The following is a 27,829-nucleotide window of genomic DNA, read 5'->3' as shown; positions in this document are numbered from 1 at the left end:
TTTTTTTTTTTTTTTTGTTCTGTTTAGACGCAGTGTTTCAAAGCATGTTCTTGACCTGCAGGTGGACCCTTCACACAGAATGGACGTTGCAGAACGAGGAGGCCGATCCGTCCGGGGCGCTCTCTTCCAGCTGCATTCACCCATCGTGCTCAACGGCTGAACTAAGCCTCCGTTGGAAAAACCGGCTAACAAAAGATAGACGTGTACTTACTTTAGACGTTTAATGTTATGTTTTTTGTACGCAAGACTCTTGGCAGCCGTGTAAAATAATTTGTTGTCGTTGCAGAAGTTCCCTTGTTTGATCTGAAAGGGCTGTTTTAAGTTCTTGAAGAGTTTAGTTTGTTTTTCTACTTGCCATTAAAAAAAAAAATTAAAAAAGTTCTTACGCAACAGATGAGTCTCTTTTTTTTTTTTTTGTTGTTTCCCAAACGGGCTCATTGTGACCCCTGACTGAAGTTAAATACGTCCACACAGCACTGTGCCGTGTGTCCGTGCCCACAATCCACAGGTTCATATTTATAGCTCACCAAACCGAGACCCGTCTTCAACTCGTCTTCAGCAGCGGGGAGGAAGAATAAGTGAGGTGGCCGAGGAGGTGTTACATCAAGGTACATTTATTTTATCTTTTTATTCCTGTAATTAAATACACACTGTAAGTGCAAATAGTTAAGAGTCCAGGGTCTAGAGAACTACAGAGTATAGCTGAACGAAATACAAAGTTGGACAGTTATTCAAACAAGCTTAATATCACCTTGTCTTCATTCTTGTACAACCGTACCTAACGTGAGCGCGTGTGTGTGTGTGTTGTTCCTTAATGTTTATTACAAAGAGCAAAACCCCTACAATTACCACATCTAACACGCATATTGTAAATTATCTTGTGCTTAGAAACACCAAAAAGGAAATTATTATTTATATATATATTGACATACTGAGGAAAGCCCCGGCTGTTAATTCAGAGACATGAAGCGGTATTTAACACTGGCAGCGGAGGACGTCTGGGCCTTTTCCGCCTTGTTGGGGCCGAATCGTACAACTTTGTGGTAAGCACTGCAAAGCAAAATAGATGTAGCGTGGTTTTTTAAAACTGCACAAAATGTATCAAATATTATTTACCCAAGGCTCAACGTCATGCACTTTGATAATAAGCAACACAAACGGGTTCTTTTTTTGTCTTTTGAGCTGTGTGGTTTGTCTACCTAGAAGCAGGGTTATACACATACTGTGACTGTTGTGTTAGTGTTGGACTGCTATAGACAGGGTGAAGGCTTCTCCTGTGGATGCTTTTAGAGAACACCAAGATGACAAAGCACTACGCCCCACGGATGATGATCGGGCCGTTCGGCCGCGAGCCCGACTCGGAGCTGGAGCGGACCGTCAGCTTCAAGGTGACACGGGCAGGATTACTCCTCCTTCCTCTTGGCCCCGGGGATCTTCGCCTGGATCCTGGACACAGAGAAACTGCTGTTTCAAGAGGAAGTCTGAGGTAAGGTTTAACATTTCATTTTAAGGAAGCGGCATGTTTTTCTTTTTTTTTTTTTTCTTTTTTTTGCCTATTATTTTTCAAGCTTTGTTAAAAAAGCTGCAGAATTAGGCATCAATATTGTTGGGTTACGAGTTAATGTAGCTGAACAACAGCTAATTTTTAATGGGTTTGTTGAAGAATTCAGAAAGTATAACATCATTCACTGTTTCATGTAATAATTTTAGCTTGTTTAGATATAAAAAAAAGGACATTTTTTATATCTATGCACAAGGAAAGTAAACTCATTACAGCAACAATTGCAAATGAGTAAAACCCAACTCCAATCTTAACCAGAAAGTTCTGCTCCAACTTCTTTTTCATCAAATTCAAACCCAAACGAAGCAAAACGGGTATTTCTAATAAAAAGTTCTGCGTTGTATTCACTCACTTCCCCACCACGGAGTTGACCTGGGTCCGTATTAATCCCACGTATTGATCGATCTGCGCCTGGAAACACAGACACAGACCTGTTGAAAGGCTGCACAAGATCTTCCAAACCAGAACCGACCCGATATAAGACTGCTTACCTGATGTTTTTCATAGACCACAGGCAAGGTGAACATGGACACCACAGCTGTAGAGGAATATTAGGAGTACCGGTTAATAAAAGGTGCGTCAGATGTCATTACTGAAGCTGGAAAGGTTGTAAAATAAAGAACATGTGTGAGGGGGAAGTCTTAAGCCTAGCAAAGTCTCTTTAAAGATCCTAACCAGTGGCAAGTTGTCCTTTTTTTTAATTATAAAAACACAGCTGGATAATAACGTATGGATTTGACAGAAAACTGTTTTTAAAATCCACTTTGAGGTTAAAAAAAGACCCTCAAAAGCTCAATTGTTTTTATTTAAGTTGATGACATCACAGCAGATGATGGTTCCAGTAGGGTTTCAACACATTTCTCAGGCAACTATTCAATTATTTTACAGACTCCACTCAACGTGGAAAGGAGAAATATAAAAATGTTAAAGTTCAGCTTGAGTTTATGGCAGATAAACGATAAAAGGCATAAAGTAAGAGAGAGAAAGAGGAGGAGACTGATGGAGGGTGCAAGGAAAGAAGGGAAGGATGGGGGGTAGAAGAAAGACACAAAGAGGGTGGGAGGAAGGAATAATACAAAGGAAGTATAGGGTGGTAGGATGCAAGGAATTAAAGGAGTCGAGGACAAAACAAAAGAAAGAAGGATGGATATTACAAATGGAATAACAAGAAAAGGATAAAAAGGATACAAGAAGGAAGGGTGGTAGGACACAAGGATGGAAAGCAAGGGCACAATTAAGGAAGAACACAAGCCAGGAAAAGGAGAGGAGGGAATGATGCAATGGAAGGGTCACAAGAAAGGATTCAAGGAAAGGAGATAGGACACCAGGAAGTGAATGAAAAAGGGAGGAGGGAGCGACACATTTAGGAATAAAGTCTGGAAATCATAATATTTTTCCACACTGCTTCCTTTTTCCAGGCCCGGAAATCTAATCCAATCATTTTCCAGGCTGCACAGGAAGCCGGTTTAAATGTTCTGCTGTATCAGCAGCAGCACATTTAAACCAGGTAATGCTTATTAATGAGGATTTTGATTAAAAACAAAAGAGGTAAGAATTGGAGAAAGATTTAGACCAAAGAGCAGGGATCGTTTTCCCTGTATGTCTGGATGGGCCGGTGTGTGAGGAAGCTCGGCTCTATCTTAAGGAAACAAATCGATCATGACTGCAATCTGAAGTGTTTTTTCATAAACGTCCGACCGGTAGCTTTAATAAAGTGAAACGCTTCATCATGTGAGTCATCAGCAGTGCGTGCAAACAAAGTTGAGTCAGAGGAGAGATGATCTCACCCAGGATGAGCAGCGTCAGACCATTGAAGAGCGCGCCCACATAAGTCAGCAGCCACATCAGAACTGCAAACTGAAGCACAGCGAGCTTTAATGACGACGCCTCACCTCCAGCGGCGGCGAAAGCAAAAAAACGGTGACGGAGTTCAAAACGTGACGCAGACCTTCAAAGAGTCGACCAGGTCCTGTACGAGGAACAGCCGGCGGAGCTCCTTCATGCAGGTGTTGCTGTACAGCAGGATCCTATCGGCGTATTTGCTGATCTGGTCCTGAGACAGAGCGATCTCCATCTCCAGATAGGCCCTGGGAAACAAAACAGTGAAGCGCCTGTCAGTCGGCGGGTGTTTAAATGAAAAACCACGCCCCCGGTGATCAACCTGTTTTTCTCACTTGAAAGGATGGCCCTCGTCGGTCTTCTGCACAGCCTGCAGCACAGACTTGTAGATCCTGAAGCTGATGGTGGCGGAGAGCGCCGCCAGAGCCAGGTAGGCTCCGACGCTGACCACGCTGAACTGGGTCAGGGAGAAGAGGAGCAGGAGCACGCTGCTGAACACGGCCCCGGACTGCTTCACGTTCCTCCAGTAGAGGAGGTCGATCGCTGTGGAGGAAGCACAGAACAAGCTCATGATCCAAAACCACCAATTACCTCGACCGAGCCCCTTTTTAAAAGGTCATACTCTGCCGTGCACGGCTCATATTTGGGTCAAACCGCGGGATGCGCTTGATAACCCAGCATCCTCGGGGAGCTGCGACTGCACTGCAAAAACGGAACTAAAAATAAGTCAAATTTTCTTGAAATGAGTGTAATTGTCATTGATTTGAGCAGGTAAATAACATTATCTGCCAATGGAATGAGTATGTTGACCCATAAAATGAGATATTTAGATATTCTGCCCTCTAAATAAGATGATGGAGATGAGTTGTTCCTATTTGAAGTGCAGCAATTCTCATTCCATTGGCAAATCATCTTATTTACCTGCTTAAATCAAGGACAAATACACTCATTTCAAGAAAATCTGACTTATTTTTAGTTCCGTTTTTGCAGTGTGTCACGGGATCCTGTTTAACCCAGCTGCTGCTGCTGTTGCTGCTGCTTGATCAGCGCGCCAACTACCTGCAAGATGGCAGGAAGGCTTCATTCACCGATGCATCCCAGAATCAGGCAGCCTGACTGTAACCCGCTGAGATGCATCCGTGCAGGTTTTGTGTCGCGTGTCTGCGGGTTGGAGCTGATCGGCATCACCTGCACTGGTCTCACACACACACACACACACACACACACACACACACACGCGTGCAACGATCCCTGCAGCAGCCGCTCCCGGGGCTGTTAATGATCGACCTGCAGGTCTGAGAAGCGACAGCAGGAATAGCTGCACAATCAGCAGGTCACTGATAACGGCTCAGTGCGACCCGACCGAGCTGCGGCGGTCAGCGGCGATTGATGACGAGGCGTCAACGCAGCGACACGCCACCGTTTCCCGTTTAAAGGACGTACATATGGTGGCGTCTAAGAGCTCAAACGTGCCTGCAGGCTCCCACTCATCCCGCTGTGCTCTTTCCCGCCGTCTTTGCCGGTTGCCGGGGCCTGTAATTCAAAGCTACTTCCAAAGACGGAAGGAGAAGTGATAACTGAGGATTAGCTCAGTGTACCGTTACAGCTTCAGCAGCCGACACGGTCCTCTGCGGTGAATCCGGGCCCGTTTCCCCTCTGCTGAGCCAGCTGCGTCCCGGTTCAACCAAGGTTCACAAATGCCCTGCTTCTGGCGTCGGCCTGAAAAGCCTCCATACCAACTTCATTTAAAGTTTCCTCTCAGAGATGAGCGGAGGTCTGCTGCTTATATCTCCTGGGTGTCTCACTGCGCCTGCCTGCATGTCCGCTCTAATTTTAGCCGTGGAGCTGTGAGCAGCATAGTGATGACGGCCATCTTTTACTCTTCGCTCAAAAGGCGTCTGTGGAAGCCAGAAAGGCCGGAGCTGCATGGGTAACAGCTCCCTGGGTTTCAAAAACAGAGAGGCTAGACAGCAAAGCGCGTTTCTCAAAGTCCCACGAACCCCTTCGCCTCCCGGAGGTCAGACAACTGACAACTGCTGCTGCACACATGCACCTCCTGACGAGCTGAACGTGGCCAGAGAGCTGAATGGAGATGCTCCGACAGTCACACACAGGCAGAGAGCATCTAGGAAACGCGCATTACAGGAGCCGCTCTCCGCCGGGAGAGGCTCGGCGATGTCGCTGAAAAGCTTTATCTGCATCAGAAGTGTGTACTGACCTGCGGCTCCCATGGCTGAGCAAGGAAAGAGGCAGCTGCTTTATTCACGGACAAAAGGAGAGCACTGGAGGGGGGGAGGCCCCCCCCTGCGCGGCAGAGGAGGGGCACCGGCGCCGGCAGCAAATCAGCATCTGCCTTATAGCATGGGGGCAGAGGGAGGGGAGGGGGGGGGGCTGTGGACGGGGTGTGGTTGATCCACAGTGGAGTCCGGCAAACATGCAAACAAATTCTGACTCCGAGGTCGGATGCATGCCGGCTTTTACTGAAACACGAGCCGGCTGACGGCCGCTCAGGCTGCAGCTCCTTTAAACTAGCAGGGATCTGCCTGATGCAGTTACCATAGTGACCGTGCTCCATTTTCTCCCCGCCGCTCACCTAGTGATGGGAGGGAGGGAGAGAAGCTCCTCTGGGAACGGGCAGCGTCGTTTGCTCTGAATGTGGAGAATGAGCCGCCCGGCTGAACCCAAACAGCAGAAACACAGACGCTCCCTTCGTCACGCAGGACGGGGACAAAGGCGGTCCGGGAAAAATCAGCTGAACAACATTTAAGTTTAGACGTTCTTATAGCAGCCCTAAGGATAAAACCGACGGGTTTCCTGAGAAAGTATCCTAACATGTTGTTGTTGGATGAATAATTAACCTCATTACCCATTAAGACTAAAACTACTGAACTACTAAAAGCAGATGAAGACTGAGAAAATAAGCCCAATTCCTGTTTGTTCCACAACAAAACGTCACATTGAAATAATGCAGTCGGGAATAAAGTTTGAAATGGATAAACTTTAACATTTACAGAGAAGAACGGAGAAAACAACTGTTTTTTTTTTTTTTTCTAAGCCATTTATGATGATATAGGATTGGCGTGCCCAAAGTGCCCCGGGCGCCATTTCTGGCCCCTGTACTAATTTTAAATCCCGCCCCAAACTGCATTTAAAGAATTATGATGCCGACCAGCAGTGGTGCAGATAGAAACTTTTTTATTATTTAAAAATATGAATTAGGCCAACATTTACAGTTCAAATTAAGTAAAATTAATATTATAAATTAAAATATTTAATTGAATGTTAGGTACAGCACACAAACCTCTTGGTTATGTTGTTTTTATTCACTTTTTGGCCCTTTAGTGCTTTTGACTTGACAATATCTGCCCACGAGCTACAACGTTTTGACACCCCTGATAATAACTGCAGGCTTTGCATTGAAAATCTAAAGTTTCCTGAAACTAGCTCACCTCTAACAAACTTGTTTGGTGCAGACATGTTTAAGGAAGTCGCTGAATCTGGTCCTTATGAGAGAAATGAGCCAGATTTTTAGACCTCAGAGGCAAAAAACCAGAGCAGCCTGGTGCGTTCATCACTCACTCTGAGCCAAAACCAGATCAAACGGTTCACACAGCTGACAATAATATCATCTCCCTCCCCACCTTCCCCTTCTGTAGTGAAACTAGTTTAGCCTGACCTAATTAGATCACCAAAAGCCATCCATGTGGCCTGAAACGAGGCTTCTGCCAGACGGAGGGGGAACCGTTACTGAATCTATGTCCAACGAGATGCTTTTTGCTTTTATACTGCATTTTACTTTATTTTTTTTTACTTGTGATAGTGATGACAAATATAAAACGATGATAGTAGATCATAGAAAATATTAAGCTGAAACGTTTCTAACTTGAATATTTAAAGCTTTATTTTTGCCATTTTAGGCACAATAAACTTTTTTTTTTTATTTGTATTAGTTTCAGAATACATTTTTTTTCTCTCAATGAGATGAATGACAAATAATCAGTGATCATAATGTTCCCCAGAGGCATGGAGTGAATATATAGCACAGGTTCGCCCCTCCTCCACGTGTTGCTGCACACTGCCGATCAGCTGACTAAAACGAGGCAATTACGTTTTTCCCCTTAAAAAACAGTATAGAAAATTGCCTATCTGGAAATATTTTTGTTCATAAAAGCAGGCGTTTTGTGTAAAGTTCCCTGCTAATCACTAATCATCATTTTTAAATATTAAAGCGCCGTTTGTCGGAGCATTTGAATGCAGGCTGCCCAACAGCAGCTCTTTATTCTCCCATCGTCGATCTATAAGGAGCTGATTAGCATTCTGTGACATATTCAGAAAGTTCAGTTTTGGTTTTGCTTCAGCTTACTTAAAAAAAAGTAATAGTATCAAATGAATACATAAAAATATGCATTAATAAGAGTAACTGCTGCTTTCAATGTTACATATATTTAATTTATTAATGTAAATACTTTGAAACTTTCATATTTACAAATTCTGTTATCATTCCAGCTGCTGGTACTTAAATATTTAGTTGGAAATTCAATCAGATGTAAAAAAAAATTAATGATTTCCTAAAAGAATAACTACTTGTAGAAAGATGAGTCTAAAGGATGTTGCTATGGCATCCTGTTTGCTGCAGCAGGGAAACGCGTCTATTTTCAGTCTTTTAAACCATGTTAAAGATAAAGGTTATTGGCCTTATTAGCTGCTTGTTTCCTCACTGAGGATGTGATGGATTTCTTCTGATCGTTCGTTAAGGGTGAGTCCGCATCGCCGCCCGGCCCGGCCCCGTTCGTGTGCTGCTGCTGAAGCAGTCATGTGCTCAGCAGGAAGAATGACTAAACAAAGCGCCTGCAGCTCTAAAAGTGACTGTGCTCGATTCGTGGGAGAACATAAACCCGATCGCTTTAAGCTCCCGTCAGCGTTTTTTTAATTTTTTTTTTATTTGGTGCGTTTTGCGTGCCGTGGTCTGCTGTCGGATCAGCAGCTTTCGGATATTAACTCCTTAATTAACGACAAAGTCTTCAGAGATCTGAGCTGCCCGGCCACAGTCAGACGCTCGTATGCTCCCTGCTGGAACACAATGAGCTCGTTATTCAGCGTTGCTGGTCAGCTTGAACGGGACGGTTTGCTTAAAGCGCCGCCATTTTCTCCGCCGGCCTCTCTGAGAGCCGTCCGTCCAGCCGGGAGCAGACACCCGGCGGCGGCGGCGGGCGGCCCAGGACCCACGGGCCTGATGTAATCGGGATGGGTGTGGCCTGGTTACCATGGATACAGGCTGCCCAGGCGCCATCGGATGGTCCGACCACCTCACTTCACCGAAAACGTTAGCGTCTAAAACCGCCGCCCTTGCACAGCGGGGAGGGGTGGGGTGTCAACAACGGCACGCCGTGGTCCATCGCTCCGAATCGGTGTCTGAGCGAATCGATCGCTCACCAGCTCTCATTGTTTTTTTTCAGAAGGGTGTGTCCATGCAAAACAAAGGAGCAAACGAACTCACAGTGAAACGGTGAACGTAGCACATGCATTTGACAGACTCACACGATCCACACCGCTTCGGCAACATTGACCCCACACAACATAAAACCAAACAGAAAGACGTCGGTACCCTGGCCCTTCCAGCCGCTCCAGGAGCATTCCTTCTTCGTCACGTCTGCAGTGGCCTGCATGCTTGCTGGTCAGCTCAGTCCCCCGGTCTCTTTGTCTCTTCGCGCTCTCTCCGTTTTTTTTTTCCTCTTCGAAAGGAGCGACTCAGTCAGTCATCCCACGGAGAGGCATGAATGGTGGGAAGGATGCAGGAGAGAGAGGCTGAGATGATGTTGAAGGAGGGGGGGGGAGGTACAGAGGGGAGGGTGGAGAAGGTTTCCAAGGTGCTGCCGACTCTCCGAGCACAAAGACTGATGCTGTGGAGCGGCGCTGGCTGGAACAGAGGGAGCAGGGAGGATGTACGTGTGTGTCGGTGTGTTTGAGGGGGGGTGGGGGGGAGGGTTTGACAGCGGCGGGGTGGGCGCTTTGTAAACAGCACAGCATCGTTTCTGCTGCAGCAAGCCGTCCATGCAATGATTTAAAGCCCCCCCCCCGGGTTAGAAGGGTGGCGGTTCTTTTATGTGTTGTGAAGACATGTTTCTCTGTGAAGAAGACCCGGCGCGTCATCCACAGTTCCCTCCACTGGCTCACAGAAACATGTGGGGATGTCGCGAAGGCTCATTAGCGGCGTCTTTATTGGCGTAGCGCAGCATCTCCCCACATGCTCGGGAGCCTGAAAAAAGCCTTTTTATAGTCTGCTGTCACATGGCTGAGCAGACAGGATGAGCCGTGTTTTCATAAAGGCTGCAAATGGTTGCTGAGTAACTGCATGGCACAAATCCAGCGCTGGTATTTATTTAAAGATTATAACAGCTATAAATTCCTCCCCTTTCTTTTTTTTGGTATTGTGTCTCTGTTGTAACGGAATAGGCAAAGCTGTTAATAATTCATATATAAAGGCAGAGCATGTCTGCGCGCCGCTCCTGCGTGGCGCCTTCAGGATGAGTTTGTGCTTTATGATTTCCTCCCTGGAGCGCATTTGGGTTGCAAATGGAGCTGTGAAGAGGCAGGGCTACGCGTGAGCTTACATCCCAGCTGGGGATGGATTTACCACGAGCCGCTCAGCGCTCAGGTTCCCCGATGATTTGGTTTCTGATGTCCGGTCCTCGCTCCCCTCCTGCAGGCCGCCACGCCTCTCACCTTCTGCTTTCTGCAGCTTCCATGCCAACACCAACCAAGAGAAAAGGGAGCTGCTCACACTGAGCATGCTCCCTCTCCCCCCCCCCCCCTTTAACTGTTGCCATAGCAGCTGGTGAGGAAGAGCTCTGACCGATGACATAAATATCCGATGCTCTTAAACAAAGCTGTCCTGCTCCCTCTAGTGGCGGAGAAAATAATTCACATGACCTGTTTTTTTTTTTTTGTGCATTTCCAGAACCTTCTTTCAGTCTTAAAAAAACAAAAAAAAAACAAGAAGCTGCAGCTCATTCATGCCGTATTCATGAATGTTGAACACAGTTGAACCGACTCACTGGGCGATTATTTAACTGACCACGAAGACTGCAGAAAACATCAGCGGCACGCATACAGACCTGCGTCATGTTTGATTGGAGACAGGACAATATAAAACGTTCTGCATTTGCATGGAAGAAATGACAGAAAACCTGGAATTATCCGAAGATTTATGTAAACATTGAGTTGCCCCACATCGACGTCAACACACCGTTACCTGCTGGCCGCAGCGTGCAAGCCCGCCCGTTTTAGTAATCAGAGGGTAAATAAGAAAAAGCGCCGACATGCAAATAAAAGGCTTCTTCTCTAAACGTGACGTTCTTTATTTTATTTATTGTTTTAGTTTCGGTCCTGAAGCTGTCTTTATTTTTTTTATCCCATATGTACCACCAGGGGGCAGCGTAGGTGAACGGCACCCACTCCAACAACAGGAACCTCCCATTATTTCTTATATTTCACAGACGTCACAGTTCAAAACTTACTGGATCATGAAGACATTTCATCAACACTCCATCTTCCACTAATGATATAAAACCACCAGATGTCTGCACTAACCTTTCTGTTTGCTGAAGCCCTCCAGCAGCATGGTTACAGCAGGTTGCCCCGGCTCTCCCTTGCCCTGCTGGGGGGGGTGGTGGTGGTGGTGCATGTCATCCTGCTGGGGCTTTTCTGATCTCACCTCTGGGGGCACAGCAGCGGTCGGGGGCTTAGGCTTGCTGGGACGATCCTCCTCTGCTTTGACGGGGTTCTTGGTCTTGTCGGCAGTCGGTGGCTGGACCGGCACGACCTCGGGGGTGCTGCGGGGAGGGCTGGCGGAGGAGACCAGAGGGGAGGGAGGGGCGGCGCCCTGCTTGGGGCCACCGACGCCCTGCTCTCTCTTGGGGCTTTCTTCGGAGGCGGACTCAATAACGAGATCGCTGTCGAGCTCGGCTTCTCTCTCCTCCCTCAGTATGCTGTAGGCGGTGGGCGGAGCGGCGCCGACGCCAGCCTTGGTGACTGGCGGGTTGTCAAAGGGGTTGTGGGGCTGGCTGGAGGTCGCCTTGTTCTTCGGCGGCTCGGTAAACGGGTTGCTACTGGCCTTGGGAAGCTCTTCGGAGACCAGCTCGATCTCGGAGTCTCCGGACTCGGCGCTGCTGCCCTCGTGGTCCCGGCTGCCGGGTTTTGGGCCGGAGTTGCTTCTGAAGGCCGCAGGCTTTCCAGACTCGACCTTGAACATCTCCTCGGAGGAAAATTGTTTCCCTTTTCACAGATAAAGCAGAATATACGTGCCGTTAGTGCCTCGGTTAGCATTTACAGATGAAGTGTTTAGTGAAAATTGTAATGGTATTTTTCATCTGACATTATACACCATAAAGAGGGGGGAAATGTTGGGATTAATGTTTATACTTCATTAACCGATTTATCTTGTTATGATGTAGTAATGTAAGCTTCTGATATAATCATATTACTCACATGATAGCTTAATCATGTCTGTACGAAGAAACAGAAGACACTCTGTTTCTTCCCATCCTGAAACAAGAAGGCTCAGCTACAAGATTATGTACTGACTGGACGTGATTGCTCAGCTGTGTATCTTTGTTGACAACTGAGGCTGTAACTATCTGTTCCCCCACCCTTCAGTACAGCCTCAGTACTGTAACTAGGGAAACGCCCCAAACTTAATAAAACCGAGGAGAACGCTGAGACCGGCAGAGTGGGTTGGAGATTGTAACTGTACGGTCTTTTCCTACTCTACTCGCGAGCCAAACCAAACTAATTGTCTTTGTGCCTTTCTTTCCCTGTGTTGTATGATGTTTTAGGTATTTAGACCTGACAGACTCCAAACAAAAAACATTAAGCTAGAGAAAAAGGTTTAGATCTGGTTCTGAGTTTTTTGTGTCTGTGCAGCTCGTCTTTAATCCAAGACAAGTTTGTGGCATCTGCAGTGTCATCATGTTCAGAGACGACATTAACACTGCCATGAAAATATACCACATCCACCATGACATTAAAGAAAAATAAATGTATATAAAACCAAAAGAACATCTCTGACTCCTGGTTATGGGAGATTCATTAGCCAAGATACTAATAGATGAAAACTCGTCAGTATTTAGTTTCTGTCGCAGATCCTCGGTGCTCTGAATGTTTCTGCATCCAGATAAAACTCCTAATCCTTCGTATATTTCTCTGTCTACATGCTGATCCGAGTAAAGATGCTCAAATAAACTTTTTCAATCCTGTAAGATGGTATAGTTTGCTTTTGCTTTGTTGAAATATATCTTGATTTGCCTTTTTTTTTTTTTTTGTTTTGGCAAATGTCGTCGATCTCTCTGATTTCTGAGCTTCTGGAAGAAAACTGCTTTTATTTTAGGATTTTTTTTGGGGGGGGGGGGGATTATTCGCAGCTCTAGTGGATCGCTTTTTATGAAAGTAGGCTGACAGGAAGGACGGTGGAAGAGGGAGAGAGACATGCGGCAAAGGACCACGGGTCAGACTTAAACCCGGGTCGACCGTGTCAAGGACTAAGGCTGCTGTACATTGGTCACGCTACCCACTGCGCCACGAGCGTACCCAGGATTTTCTTTTTTTACTTTACAGTTTAGTGACTGAAATTATTTTTATTTTAACCAATATATGAAAGAAAGTTTTACTTTAAATCACTTAATCACCCTGTAGTAGAAGAAATTATTGTAAAATCACAGTCAAGTTTTTCCCTGTTTATTATAATTACGCCTGGAAGAGTATTTCCCCCTAATTTATATACATAACAGGCCTATTTTAATACAGTTAAATAATATTTTATAAGCCATGCCAACAAGACGCGGTAAGAAAAATGCATAAATAAAGACTGTAAAGGGCTCCTTTAGAGGGAACAGGAGGAATGACGGCTCTGAGCTGAAGCCCCCGCTCTTACAAGTTCCTTAAAATGACCCTTAAAAGTGTGTACATAAATTACATGTAACATAATTTTGCGCAGCTGAATTCAAGCACAAGGCAGCAGGCCTGTAAGAACATAACTTATAAACAGAATAAGAGGCTTTTTAGACTGCATCTGGTTAGCAGAACTGTTTTCTGGTCCAGCGTGCAGCCATGACTGGTTGTGATGAAAGATTTTAGCTTTTCTGCAGCCGCTCTCCCCACTTCCCTCCTATGCAGGGCTGGCCCGAGCCTTTTGGGGGCCCTAAGCAGAATTTGATTTGGGCCCCCCTCCCGCCATGCAGAATAACCTATGCTAGAAGATTATTGACACAAATGTCACGCTATTATGTCATAGCGAATATTATAAACCGATACAGTGAGGTTATGTATTAATACAAAATAAATAAACGATAATTAAAAATACTTCTTTTATTAAAACTTCTGAATACAAACTGTCACAAAACATGTTAAATAAATTATATCTTCATTCATTCATATCACTTGTTTAAGTTATTTAATTGTTAAAAAAAAGCTGTCAGTCTGGTAAGGAATCTGGTTATTATTCAAAATTGTTGAGGTCAACTGTTGCTTTATGAAGTGCAACAAAAGACTAAAACTAGGCTAAAACCTTTTTGAATTTTAGTCGACTAAACTGGACTAAAACTATTTAGTTTAGTAATGACTAAAATGTGACTAAAACTAACAATAATTTTCGTCCTGAAGACTAAAACTAAGATGGCTGCCAAAAACAACACTGATCTGGACGTTGTTTTTGTTATTTTTTTTAGTTGTTGATCCTTCTCAATCATAACCTTAATATTAAAATTATTATATTACTAATTTTGTTATTGTTTACATGTATTGACCACAAACATCCTGATCTTACCTTTCGTACACATAACCTTGACAAAATGGCGGACCTTGTAAGTTAGCCAAAGCTCCTACCCTGTGCAGCTTTTGGTATCATTTTAAAGTGCTTACTAAATGCAAAATCAAAGTTATAAATATGTATGTTTTGCTGTTTTGGAAATGAATGAAAAACTTGTTCAAATAAACTTTGATGGGGTACATTTTAATAAATGGTAAACGGACTCAAAACACTTTACATTCACCCAATCGCACTCACTAACACACCCACATTCAAACAGCTTTAAATTATAATTGCTTTATCTTTATCTAAATTTTTTTTAATGTTTATTTGTAATGTGTTTTTATGTGCTTTAAACATTGTAAAATACTATAGCCTACTAATTCATTAAATTAAAAGAGGCAACAAATGAATTTGTTGCCTCTCTTTAGTGTTTTCCAGTTATTCTCACGGCTCTTTTTTGTAAAATTAAAATTTATTGTTTTATTTGCATTTCCCCAAACTTCTACAAAACAGGTCAGAAATGGAACAATCAGTGTTTATATAAAATATGTAATGCTTTATTATCTAGTAAATCCTTTACTTTGTTATGTCACAATTATCTTTGATAGTTTTACTTTGGAATATATATTAAATTCTCATCAAGCTTGACACCCAGAAAGTTAAGTTCCCTTTCTCTATATTAATTTCAGTAGCATGAATATTAAGAAAAGTATTGTAAAATCTGTTTTTATCTGTTACTGAATATTATGAAGTTTGTTTAATTGGCTCAGATATTTGAAACATTCTAGTTTCTGTTTCTAAAGCTCCATCTTGGTTTCATAGTAGTCTGTAGAAATGGTGTTTGTGCTTTAATTTGTTTAATTGAACAATCTATTGGAAATAAACCTTACGGTGACTGAGAATTAGAGGATTGTGTAATTTAATTGATAAAAGTAATCATTTACTAATCGAAAAACCTTTATTTTAAGTTTGTAGTAATTCAAGATAAGAATTCCTAGAGATTTTTTTTTAAATAAAATTGAGTGATTGTTTACGTTAACATTTTAATTGAAGCCTAGCTCACCAGTTTTACTACATACTTTACTTTTACTTATTTAAGAATTCAAACTACCTTTAAATAACTTTTCTGAATTAAGTTGTACCATGATACTATAAATAGAAATATTGAGATTGAGAATAAAAGGATTATTATAAGTTATAATAATTTTAATTAGAATTGTATTTATTTTACTTTATTTTTTTTAGGTTTGTAGTAATTATTATAAGAATTCCTCCTTTAGAAATGTGTTAAATTAACCAGAATTGAGAATGATTTACATTATTATTGTAATGCTAGCTTAGCTCACCAGTATTACTACATAGACATAAACATACTTTACCTTATTTAACACCTTTAAATAACTTTTCTGAGTAAAGTTATTGTACCATAATACTATAAATAGAAATGAGATTGAGAATGAAAGGATTGTGCAATGTAATTGATAAGTTATAATAATTTTAATAAGAATTTAATTTATTTAACTTTTTTTTTAGGTTTGTAGTAGTAATTATAAGAATTCCTCCTTTAGAAATGTTTTCCTTGATTTAAATAGAATTGAGAATGATTTACATTATTATTGTAATGCTAGCTTAGCTCACCAGTATTACTACATAGACATAAACATACTTTACCTTATTTAACACCTTTAAATAACTTTTCTGAGTAAAGTTATTGTACCATAATACTATAAATAAAAATGAGATTGAGAATGAAATTATCGTGCAATTTAATTGATAAATTATAATAATTTTAATAAGAATTTAATTTAGTTTACTTTATTTTTTTAAGTTTGTAGTAATTATAAGAATTCCTTCTTTGGAAATGTTTTCTTTGATTTAAATAGAATTGAGAATGATTTACATTAATATTGTAATGCTAGCCTAGCTCACCAGTTTTGCTACATAGACATAAACATACTTTACCTTATTTAACACCTTTAAATTACTTTTTTGAGTAAAGTTATTGTACCATAATACTATAAATAGAAATAAAAGCTATTTGGATCACTCTCTCCCTGACACAGATGTCTGAGTGCTACTAAGCGCTGCACCTACTTGTTGGTGACGCGTTGGGGGTGGAGGCGGGGCTGTCGTCCTCTGGCTCAGACAGCGTCACAGTGGGGACCCCCTGCAGACCCACACTCAGGACGTTTTCACGCTCAGACACGGCGACGGGAGGCGGGAGCGGCTGCGGTTGGGCGTCAGCAGGCTGGGACCCGGTCAGCGTGATCTTCACTGGGCTGGCCGTCTGCGGGGTGCCGCCCAGGTTCTGGTAGGAGCGGTAGTCGGTCAGCTCCTCGTCAGAGGGATCCTCCACGTAGGGGAAGGAGTGTGAGCCCAGTGCTGGACCAAGATTCTCCTCATCTTCGTCATCTCCTCCGGGGCTCTTATCCATGTAGCCGCCCAGTAAGTCGTGGTCGGCCGAGCCTCTGCTGCCGTGGTGCTCCTCCCCGTGGCTGATATCCATGTAGTTGTAGGGCTCTGTCTTGTCCGAGCCCAGCAGGGATGTCGGGGCGTCGCCGGATACGCTGGAGGCGGTCTTGGTTTTGGAGGTGAAGCTGTAGGTGTCGCCGGTGAAGTCGTCCAGGGCAGACGAGCCGGCGGAGTGGTTGGAGGGCTTCAGGTCATCAGACAGGTAGGAGGCTGTGAAGCTCTGATTGGACAGCAGGGAGGTGTACACGTCACCGTCGTCGTTCATGGGTTTCCGAAACAGGCCAGACATGGGATCATCTGCAGAAACAAACACAGGGAGTCATAAAAAAAACTGTCCGGGCTTCCGGAGTCAAAGCAGGCGGAGTCTGATTTATTGGAACCAGTTCGGCTGAACAAAGATGTGCTTCAGCTGCTGCTGCTGCAGCCTGACGGACAGGCCGGGGCACAGTCTCTCTGGATGTCTGGCTGTGCAGATCGGTGCTCACACACAGAGGAGGGGGGGGGGGGGTCTGCACCCAGTGATGGACAAAAGAGGATTGTTTGGACCCCCAAAAAGCCACAGAGCCACATCTGAACAACGCTGAGGTCTGTCCCACATCCAGCCAGTAAAGGATGGACTGCAGCCACATCTGAGCTCTGATCGCTAATTTTGCGGTTACACAAAAAAAGAGCGTACAAGAAAATATAAAAATGAGCGTACATTACATAGAAGTTGGTGCCGAAGATAACTCTGCTAAGCGTTATTAAACCAGTGTTGCAAATTAAAACCGTGAAACAAAAGGAGCGGGTCAGGGTGTTGTTCTGTGTTGCATCACCTGTTTTTTCCACCACACTGACTGTAGTTAGACACGGAGCTAAGTGGTGTTTTCACATTCCTACACAATTAATTAATTCAGCTGCTTGATTTCTAATTTATCCTAATCTTACACAGACAGAACCCCTGCAGAAGCTGGCAGGTTTGACCTCCAGGCAGAACATTTTATCAACTCTTTCACTACAGGATCCTACTCCGACAGAGCAAGCTGGCGGATGGACATGCATTATGTTGCTGAGATTTAAAAAAATAAAAAATGTGAATATTTTCTCTGAAAAGATGTAGACTGGCAGCGTGTTTCTTTAAAAAGCTTTATTTAGTCTGCGTAGCGCCTCGGTACACCCCTGATGATCTGCTTTGATGCACACATGAGATGCTGGATTCCCTAACGTGCCGATAGAAGACCCAGATCAAAAACTGTAATTTCCAAAAGGATGCCATGTTTCTATTCGCCACGCAATACCCTGAATGACCAGGGTGGCCCGAAGAGCAGCGATGTAGCCAAGACCGAATCTTTAGAATTAGACTTAATTTTTGGCATAGATCTTTTTCTTAAAAAATGAATAAAATAATTAAAGCTAAAACTACTTAAATAATCATAAACTAATCAGAATATTTGTAAACTGGTGCGACCTTTGTAACGAGGTTCAGATCAGATGTGAACTTGGTAGCTTCAATCCTTTTGTACTTGCTGGTTTTTAAAGTTAACTTGTGGTTCTGTCGACGCACATGCGTACTCGATTTCGCCTTCTAGCTCGCGCTGTCTGGAAAAGACCCTGTAAAAAAACGCAGCTGCACAGAACACAGGGATTACGCTGAAAACTGTGAACTCCTTACATTTTTATTTTTTTCCATTTTCTTCCTCTGTTGATTAACCCACCCACCATCTTTCTGAGGGTAAAGTCCGACTCTAGCAGTCGTCACAGTTTATTTTTACTGATTGGATGTCGGTATTTCCGAGTTCCCTTAACATCTCAAACAACATCTACAGCAGTGGTACCCGAGAGCCAGACCAGTTCTGCTCTGTGGCTCATTTTGAGTCAGCCCACGCAGAAAGAAGCCATATCTTGCATTATTCCATCTTATTGCTTATCCAAGTCTGGACAATGTTATATATTTTTTTTTTATAATGACCAGATTTAGTCTGTTACATCCGCCTGTGACACACTCCTGACGTATATCTGGGTCACACAAACAATAGCAACATGGTTAGCTACCAAGTGTGATGCTACACAGAAGCTGACAGATGCTAACACTAAGAAGCTGTTCCCTATTGCCGAAAAATTGGTCCTGCCTGCCACTAAAGACATTTGTCGAGAAGTTTCCCGGAGAGGCTTCACTATAATGTCGTTTAAAAAATAGGAAAAAGTACATTTACAGAATAGATTGGATATAAGGAACACACTTTGGTTGTCATTGTCTTTTATCACCCCAAGATGAGACTCTTGTTGCAGAGAAACAAGCTCAGGGCTCTCACCAATTCACCAATTCGGGGAGTTGTATTTTTTTATATATATATATATATATATGAATATTTATGATTATATTTGGAAAATACAACTGGTTGCATGGTAGTCCTATCATTTATTTATTTTTTATCTGCCACACCTTAAAGTCTGGCCTGTGGAAAAAAATGTTGGATGTTAAACTGAGGGTTGCTGATCTAAAGCACAGCAGGTCTCACTTGCCTCAGTTAATCCCTCCTGAGCAAGCACGTGGCGACTGTGGGCATCCTATTTACATGGATGCCGAGCTGGTGTTCTCTAATTGCAAAGAACTTTTCCCGCCTCTCAATGTTTGTTTTAACTTTAATTGGATCTCATTCAAAAATCAGATAAAGAATTTATCAGATTACTAGTTAAACATCTAATCATCTAATTTAACCAAATATAAAAGTTCTAACAACTTGGAAAATATTTCCTTTTTATTTTTTTCTTACATTTGACGTCTTTAACGAAACTGTACTGTCAAACTGTCAAAAGTTCTTTTAACGCTGAAGCATTAAAAAACTTCATGTTTCAGACAAACCGCTGGCAGGAGGGATCTGAACTTGTTTGCTCTGAAAACCTTAAATATTTATTTCTTCATTTCTAGCAGCGGAGTTGGTGTCTCTAACTGGAATATTGATATTAGTGCACACTCTAAAATGCACTCTAAGCAACGGAGCTCCAGTGGGTTGTTTACAAGTCAGCGTTTCTACATCCACAAAGTGAGCTCCTCCTCCTGCTCCGTGCTCCTCAAGGCCAGCGGTTGCTGCTATAAATAGGCTGATTTCTCCTGCTGGGCTGGACGTGGGGGAAGCTGAGGGTTAAAACCGAGGCCTTTGAGGGTCAGCTGTGGAGGATGCAGACTGATGGACGGCAGACCAAACGGGTCAGGACGTACCGTCCCTCCTTTTGCTTCCTCTAAAAAAGCCCCGCCACCCTTCCCTTCCCCTCTGCTGCTTCCTCCGTCATTAACAATACATCAGACCACAGAGGCGAGGCATAAACACTCTGCACACACATGCTGGGGTTCAACAGGAGGGGCAGAAGAGAAGCAAATATCTCTAAAGTATCTCCATCTGCAGCTTCTTTTAACCTGTGACCAGTGCCTAATCCTCTTAGTCTTATCAGTCTTATCACCCTGGCAGCACCACCGTGATCATTGATTGTCCGTATATTTAAGTGCCGTGCAGCAGGAAGCACTCAGAGCCACTACACGCTGCAAAGGATGGTTGACCTCTGGGAGCTGCTGGTAATCCGATTGACCACAGGCAACACCCCTCCGCCTGCTTCTCGTCAAACCTTTCTGCGCTTCGGCATGATAAACATCCCAGCGGCTTAACGGCCTGCGGATGTGTTGTCAACGGGAGCGGCAGTCGGACAAACTTGTTGCAGATTGGGGGCATTTGGGTTCTGCTGATGTGACGCGGCGTCCAGGCTGCGAAAAAAAACCCGACAACAAACAAACCCCAAAAGGCTGAAACGAACGCTTCAGTGCAAGTCGGACGGAGTTGGGATTGACAACAGAGGGAATGGTGTTGCGATGCTGTGACCGCCGAAAGGACGGGCCAGCTAGATAAATACGTCCTGGTGGATGTGCTGCGGACGGGAAGTCCTTTTGTTGTCCTCTGCAAGCAGTGCACCCCTGAGAGTAATGCAGAGTGACAGTCTGTGCCGGGCCAAAGCATAGGCTCCCAATTATCAGCCCAACTGACAAAAACAAAACAAAACAAAGGGGCGCTCAGATGATATATGAAGGGGCTGGAGCTCCAAAACAAAAGACTTACCAATGCAGAACCTGAAGGAAAAACACTGTCTGGTAGGTTGGAGCAGATTCAGAGGGAGATTTCACTGAGCTGCTTTCCTCTAACTGCTTGTCATGCTGTCTCACTTCGGAGCCCAGTAAAAGCGTTCAGCCACGTTTCGGCTTTTTTCCCAGAAGCATATGTGACGCCGCGGCTTCTGAAAGGAACACGCTAACGCCGTCCGGGGCCCGATCAGCTGAGGTGTTATCTTTCAGGAGTCTTCTTTCACGCTTTGACCTTGTGGAAAACAATCCACCCAGACACTCGCTGGGCTCCTCTTTCACAGCCATCTGTCCTTTTTGACGATAAATCATATGATTTTTTTTTTTTTTTTGCTTCATATCTTCTGTGTTTTTCCCAGAAGGCTTGAATGTGTGTTGTGGAGAAAGCTGAAAAATTTCCACGTTCGAGATGGGAGGTATAACAGGAAGCAGAGCAACTAATATTTATTATTGTGCAAATAGCTTAAACCTAACACTGGCTCCCTGTATCTCAGAGAATAGACTTTAAAATGCTTCTGTTAGTCTATAAATCCTTAAATGGCTTAGCTCCTAAATACATCACAGACTTGTTATCAGTGTATCAACCATCCAGACTTCTGGCTCCAGCCTGCTCTGCAGAACCAGAACCAAACATGGAGAAGCAGCATTTAGTTCCTATGCTCCAATTATCTGGAACAAACTTCCAGAAAACTGTAAAGATGTGGAAAACCTTAGTTCATTTAAATCAAGATTAAAAACACATTTGTTTAAAATTGCCTTCAACTGTCCTAGTTAACTGAATCACCACTTTTTTGTTTTATTTGCTATCTATATTTTATTCCTACTTGCTTTTATTCTGTTTTATTTTGCTATATTTTAATCATGTAAAGCACTTTGCATTGTCTTTGTACTGAATTGTGCTATATAAATAAATTTGCCTTGCCTTGCCTTGCCTAATATGAACAGAGCAGATAATCTGATTTTAAAAAAGCTGTTTTGACATGAGTATTTCATTTTCCAGTAGACTATAAGATTAAAAGAAACGTAACTCATGCCCCAATATAAATAAATTTAAGAGCAGATGAGGAACAGTCATTAATAATACCAAAGCCATTTCAGGTTTTAGAAACGGGCTCAACTATAGGTTTGATAATTGATGTTTGATGCTTTAATTACTGATTACTTCACTTCATAGCTTCTGAGGAGCACAAAAGGTGGACTTTATACGGTGGAACAAAACTCCAAGCAGAGGTCGATAGCACAGCCGAGATATTCTGGTGCTCCGCCGCATCGATTCCACAAAACAGGGACAAGTAATTATTTAAAAAAAAAAAAAAATGGCATATTCTCCATCAAAAAAAAAGAAATTACTGAAAGACCTGCTGCAAACACGTTATTCTTCAGCAGCCTTTGTTGAAGATGAATCAGGTGGGGGGGGGATAATTATTACAAAGCCGATCTAAAGCTGCATCTTACCAGCTTTATTCTGTATTGATTGTGTTTTTCTTCCTTAGGGGGAGGATCAGGGCCGTCTGGAGATGCTTTCTGGGTCAAAACTGCAAATTAAATGCGACTTTTAACTTGCAGTTGAGCAGAGTAAAGGTAGGGCGGGGGTGAACGGAGGAACACAGGGTGCTGGAGTTTTTACAGCGGCGCAGAGACATGCTCATGGTGCGATGTTTGTTCTGTTGATAGTAGCTGCGCCGTAATCCCAGGAGGAGTTAGGCTCTAGTCTGCTCAGGGATTACCGTGACACCACAGAGCTCCGAGGAGATGGACGTAATCACGGCGTCGGGTTTCAGATGATGGATTTTAATGGGGTCATTTGGGATAAATGCGCGGGATCAAAATACATAAATGATGACTCGCTCATATCTGGATGCTTTGCTGCACTCTGCCGCTGTTAAAGGAGCCTAGTCGCGCACTATGACTAATAAAAAAAAACAACACAAAATCACAGATTAACCTTGAAATAAGACGTTTGACGCCAAGCGCTCGTCCTCATAGTGTTTATTTTGTCCTTTTTTGAGCCTGTAAAGAGTTTTGCACCGGGCGCGATCAGCAGACATAAACATTGTTGCTCCATCTGCTGGCAGTACTGTGGCGCTGCCAGAAAGCAAGATGGCGGCTACTGTAAGACCTTCCAGCAGTGCCTCGCAGTAAAGTGACAGCTCGGCGCTACTCGTCTTATCCAGCGGGGCAACAAATCTTATTTTTTTATTTTTTTTTGCGCTTTTTCACACTTTATCTTGGACTTTTCCTCTTTCTTTTCGCACCTCCGCTGGACGTTGCCGACTCGCTCGACTTCGTTACTTATTCCTTAACCCATTGCGTGCATGCGGAATGTCGTACCTCTGGTCACGTGGTGGTCTAGTTTTGGGAAATATTCAAAAAACCTTTTGTTTACTAACAAATGAAGTAAAAAGAGTAAAACATAAGCCAATAGGGCGTTATAATTTGAATGGAAAACCTTTTTTTGCAACCACAGAGGGTCATAGTACGTGACCAGGCCCCTTTAAAGTGAAAAACAACAAAAAGGTGTGTTTAAACTGTCCTCCTTGACATCTATAACCTGACAACAGCCAGACGCATGTCTCGCTCCGCCTAGCTCCACTCACATACATCTGGGACACCGCCATAGGAATTGCCTTTATTGAAGGCTGGGGCTTATCAAAAATTCTTGCATATGATTGGACAAGCCACTTGTCTGTCATCTTTATCGACGTGCTATTTTAACCACTCACACCGAAGCTAACCCGTGACCCTGATAAGAGCGACGCAGGGAAAAAAAATGTGTTTGCGGCTCTAGTGGCACGCGTTTTATTGACAGTGAGCTGACAGGAAGAGGGGGGAATATAGGCGGCAAAGCGCCGCGGGTCGGAGTCGATCCCGGGCGGACCGCGTCGAGGACTAAAGGCCTACTAACATGGTTTGCGCTAACCGCTAACGGTTAGCGGCTAATCGCTCGTTAGCGGCTAACCGCTTGCCAAATCCGGTCGGGAGAAGGGCGAAAACATGGTTTCCACCAACAAAAGCCTTCAGAGCTGTTCTCTGATGTTCTTTTAATGAAACAATATTAGGTAGATTGGACAACACGGAAGAAATAGCAGCATCAATGCTAACGTTTGCTTCCTCGATGCGAGTTGTTGGAATCTCACGGTCGCTTCTCCGCTACGTCACATCCAGGAAACACCCGCCCTGCGTCCTGATGGGCCAGACCATAAATTTGGTTGGGGAAATCACTTTCAATGAGCGGTGTCCCAGATGTATGTGAGTGGAGCTAGGCGGAGCGAGACAGGCATCTGGCTGTTGTCAGGTTATGACATCTATGCTTAGTTTTAATAATTAAAGACTAAATTTTTTGTTGTCCTTGCTGTACAGTCATTTATTCTTTATTTTTCTTAGACTTTTTTACCCGTTGTGTGCATCTGCATGCTTCCACTTGCCTTTCACTTTGCTGCTGCTACACCTGAACTTCCCCATTGAGAAACAATGAAGGATATTTCTATCTGAAATGTCGGCCTTCTCATCGCAGCCTCACGTCTCCTGCCATTAAGCCGCCCTCCCCTTCCACCTCGCCGCCTTGTGTTATTTTACATCTGTGTCTGAAAAGATCCTGCGTTGCCCCCCCCCCCTCAGCTTCCCTCGGGGGAGCAGAGCAGCTCTTCACAAATGCACAGTGCTGTTTTATGCAGAGTCCATTAAGCACTTCCTCCATCTAAAAGATATGAAACAGGACTCAGACATGCAGGGTGCAGCTTCGTCCTCGTCAGGGACGGCGATCGCTGCCTGAAACAAAGACTCGGGCCTAATCCACCGATCAGGGGCTGGATTACATGAGGTTTCTCACGACTGCTGCCGTTTCTCGCGCATTTGCTGAGCAAACACATGGCGTTACAGACGCTCGTATGACATTTTGCAATGCATGTGCATTCGTTTATGTACAAATATCCCCAGCTTTCACTCAGACAAGGACTCAGAAACCCTTTATTACCTTAGAATGAGCTGAAATACCCTCGCAGATCATGCTTCTTCGTGGAGATGCCACGTTCGTGACCCTGAAGATGCTCTCAAACGTTTCACATAGATGCCAATTTGTGTCAAATAATCATCCTGAAAGTGAATTATTTTACAGTGCCGGACTGGAGCTTGGTAAGCTTTTGAAATGATCCATGAATAATTCATGAGTAGGTCCTTAACGTAATGGAGTGGTAAAACTTTCTGTAGGGGATGTAATGCGGGGCTTAGAAATATATTTCATGGCTTGTTGGTAACCTTGAAGGAGGACTCTGCCTCCAGCCAGAGATTTCTCTGAGTTGTTTAGGAATGGTGCCTGAAATTTCAGAGTTTAAAAAAAAAAAAAAAGAAAATTTGTTCTTAACAGCTAGCTAATGAGAAGTGGCAGAAACCGGGCCGTTTCTGAGCCAAGCTCTGTGCTGAGTCAGAAGATGAGAGACGGAGAGACGGTGGGCTGTCAAACATCTCGGCCCGATCTTCCTGCGACTTTGGGTTGTCCTGTTTTCATCTACTGTCATGTTTTTGTTCTTGTTCGTTGTCTAATCTTTAAAGTTCTAGCAAACTGTGGACATCCACTGACCCTCGTCTGCTCATGTAGCCATCATCAGCTGCATGCTTGGCATCAATTACAATGTTTGGGTTGGCCTTTGACGCTCCTTTTGGGCGACTTTTCATCAAAGTCTTGACAAGTTTGAAGGGGAGGAGTGAAGTGACCTTCAGGCTGAATACCAGCTGTGTGCCTTCATCAGCGACAGGATGATGGGAACTGGACATGCAGAGGTGATGTCGGACCAAATTAAGGAGCCCACTTATTGGTTTTACTGCGGCGGCTGACTCCGAGTTCATTCCTCCATTTTCTTTTCCTCTCTTCCAACCTTTCCCTCAGATTTAAGACCTTTTATTCAGCTGCGTATAAATGTGACTACTAAAAGGTCCAATATTATAGAAATGTGACTACTTTCATGCTGAGATTCTCTAAATAAATGTAGCTATTTTATAGTAGATTGTCCCTGATTATTGATGGATTTATGAATAGAATTGTTTGACTGAGACTGTAAAATAAATAAATATAATCTTTACTACTTTGAGTCTGTGTTTAGTGTCTACTTTTGCTGCACCTGACATTGAAGCTGGACGTAAAGAAGGCTGAGCTGCCCTGTTCTGTCCAGCCCTGGGGTAATTTAGTGCACATGAAGTCAGCACTATCCGGGTCTTACGGGTAGATCACTGCTGTGAAGATGATTTAGGACAGACGTGGATCGATTTATCCAGCGATGCTCCATCAGACAGATAAGGCTGAAAGTCTTTTCCATCATCAGGTTTTTTATTTTTTTATTTTATATCCAGCAAAACAAAATCCTTTCACAGTGTATCTGGTGTCTTAAGGATCAGAGGAGACATCTGGCTAAGAGAGACGTGTCCACTCTGCTCTGCGAGATCTGATGCAACGTCCTCACAGAGACCTAAGAAAAACGCAGGCCAGGTTGTTCACCTCGGATCATTCGGTGAAAACACGGCAGCATCAGACGACTCCTCTCGTTTTAGGAACCAAAAATAAACCCTGTTTGTCTGCGTGCGTCTCTACCTACGCCTGTCTGGCAGAGCACATCGACTCTGTTTACCTTCCAGGAGACTGAAGCTGAGTTGGATACTTAAAAAAAAAACAAGCCTCGTGGCACGAACAGGTACGTTCAACTTGTTAGTTTTAAAAGTACAATAATCACAAATTAGTGCCCCTAAAACACAAGAGTCCCAAGTTATGTTCATTTACAAGCAAAGATGGGTTGTAGACCAGCAGCAGAAAGAGAGGGAAGGGCCTGAATGGGCAAATTGGGCAAAGTTTTTCTTTCTTTTTTTTTTTTTTTTTCCTAAGCATAATCATGAATTTTTCAGTGGATTCATGAATAAAAGTGCAGGGCTCTAGTTTTGCTCAGCAAGCGAATAGAGAGCCATGCTACCGGAGGATTAAAAATAGCAACCTGAGCAGAGGATGAGGGACTACAAACTGACTTCTGCATATTCTCTCCCCCAACAACAACAACAAAAACAGATCTGCAGAGAAACAAAACTATCATATGGGCTCATTCTCTTTCTGACTAATCATAAAAACCCTCGTTCATCCACAAAATACGCTCTCACCCTCATAACCTGCTGTACATCGTTATTGTGCATAAAACCATAATCTGTTTTGGAGCCAAATGACTGAGACAGACGTTTTAAAACGAGCCGGAGGCTAAAATAATGTCTAAATTATCCTGTTTTTACCGCTGATGCACCTTTTTTTATTTATATTTTTTATTTTTAAAGGTGTTGTTTGGGACCCAGCCTCGCTGCTTCACAGGCCTCTGGACATCTGTGTCTGTCGCTGCGAGGACAAGTTTCTTACCTGTGGATGCAGTTTCCATGGCGACGGGAGGCCTGTCCTCCTGGAAGGGATGAAACTGTTGACGGTCCGCCGTCGCGTCGCCTCCTCCCGGCGTGAATTCCTGGCCGAACCGGGCCGCCGCGCTCCCCAGCGGGCCGTTCCTGTCGCGGTCGTCCCCGGACCACCTCCCCTCCGAGCCGAGCTCCTCGCCGGGCTGAGCAGACATGCTGGTTGCTGCGGTCGGACAGACGGTGCCGTTCTGCCTCTGTGGGGCTGTGTGGTGTGGAGCCGAGAACCGAGAGCTCGCAGGAGGAGGAGGAAGAGGAGGTGGAGGAGGAAGGGGGGCGGGTTCCGGGGGGGTTGGGAGGGGGGGGACCCGGGTCTGTGTCCGCTGGGTCTGGGTGTCTGTAGCCGAGCCCTGTGCAGGCTGAGCGGTCTGTTTGGGAAGAGGAGCTGGAGAGATGGGGCCGATTGTTTTAGTTCAGCGATCCGACGCTGACGTCATGCGGGAGACTCGACATGTGGGACAAACACATGAAAGGAGGCCTGGGCTCACGGCACCACAATGAACTGCTGATTCTCCTTAAATAGGCTGCATACGACCACCATTACCCATAACCACCCCCCTCCCCCCCAAAAAAATAAAAAAACAGCTGGAACCTGACTGATAAATAAGTAATGGAATAA

At 44.0% G+C, this 27,829-nt stretch overlaps 2 protein-coding genes across 5 annotated transcripts in view; one reads left to right on the top strand and one right to left on the bottom strand.

Moving 5' to 3' along the window:
* tdrd9 (tudor domain containing 9) overlaps nt 1-1,289 on the top strand; it is a 53,571-nt gene extending 52,282 nt beyond the window's left edge. For both annotated transcript variants that reach the window (XM_036150767.1, XM_036150766.1), the window contains one exon: nt 62-1,289. In XM_036150767.1, coding sequence (XP_036006660.1) covers nt 62-160 — 99 coding nt within the window. In that variant the 3' untranslated portion in view covers nt 161-1,289. The remainder of the gene's footprint in view (nt 1-61) is intronic.
* On the bottom strand, nt 599-27,486 carry rtn1a (reticulon 1a). Of its 3 annotated transcripts, XM_012864563.3 has the most exons (9): nt 27,164-27,486; nt 16,299-16,973; nt 10,991-11,674; nt 3,736-3,943; nt 3,510-3,648; nt 3,349-3,418; nt 2,053-2,099; nt 1,914-1,972; nt 599-1,446 (listed from the first exon to the last, which is right to left on the bottom strand). In XM_012864563.3, the coding sequence occupies exons 1-9, from the start codon at nt 27,366-27,368 to the stop codon at nt 1,404-1,406; spliced, it is 2,130 nt and encodes a 709-aa protein (XP_012720017.2). In that variant the 5' UTR covers nt 27,369-27,486; the 3' UTR covers nt 599-1,403. The 3 variants fall into 3 exon arrangements, with proteins under 3 accessions (XP_012720017.2, XP_036006661.1, XP_036006662.1); XM_036150768.1 differs by lacking the exons at nt 10,991-11,674; nt 16,299-16,973; nt 27,164-27,486 and adding an exon at nt 9,006-9,336; XM_036150769.1 differs by lacking the exons at nt 10,991-11,674; nt 16,299-16,973; nt 27,164-27,486 and adding an exon at nt 5,619-5,718.
* Nucleotides 27,487-27,829: the final 343 nt, after the last annotated feature.

The sequence above is a fragment of the Fundulus heteroclitus genome, chromosome 19, assembly GCF_011125445.2.
Source record: "Fundulus heteroclitus isolate FHET01 chromosome 19, MU-UCD_Fhet_4.1, whole genome shotgun sequence".
Taxonomy (NCBI): Eukaryota; Metazoa; Chordata; class Actinopteri; order Cyprinodontiformes; family Fundulidae; genus Fundulus; species Fundulus heteroclitus.
This window is presented reverse-complemented; position numbering and strand designations above follow the sequence as displayed.

Bases quoted from the DNA above. Each gene is read 5' to 3' on its own strand.
- rtn1a (XM_012864563.3), bottom strand. From the start codon at position 27,368: ATGTCTGCTCAGCCCGGCGAGGAGCTCGGCTCGGAGGGGAGGTGGTCC. The intron at 16,974-27,163 runs GTAAGAAACTTG...TTGTTTCTGCAG, and splicing joins CATGGAAACTGCATCCACAG to ATGATCCCATGTCTGGCCTG. The intron at 1,973-2,052 runs GTAAGCAGTCTT...CTGTGTTTCCAG, and splicing joins TGGTCTATGAAAAACATCAG to GCGCAGATCGATCAATACGT.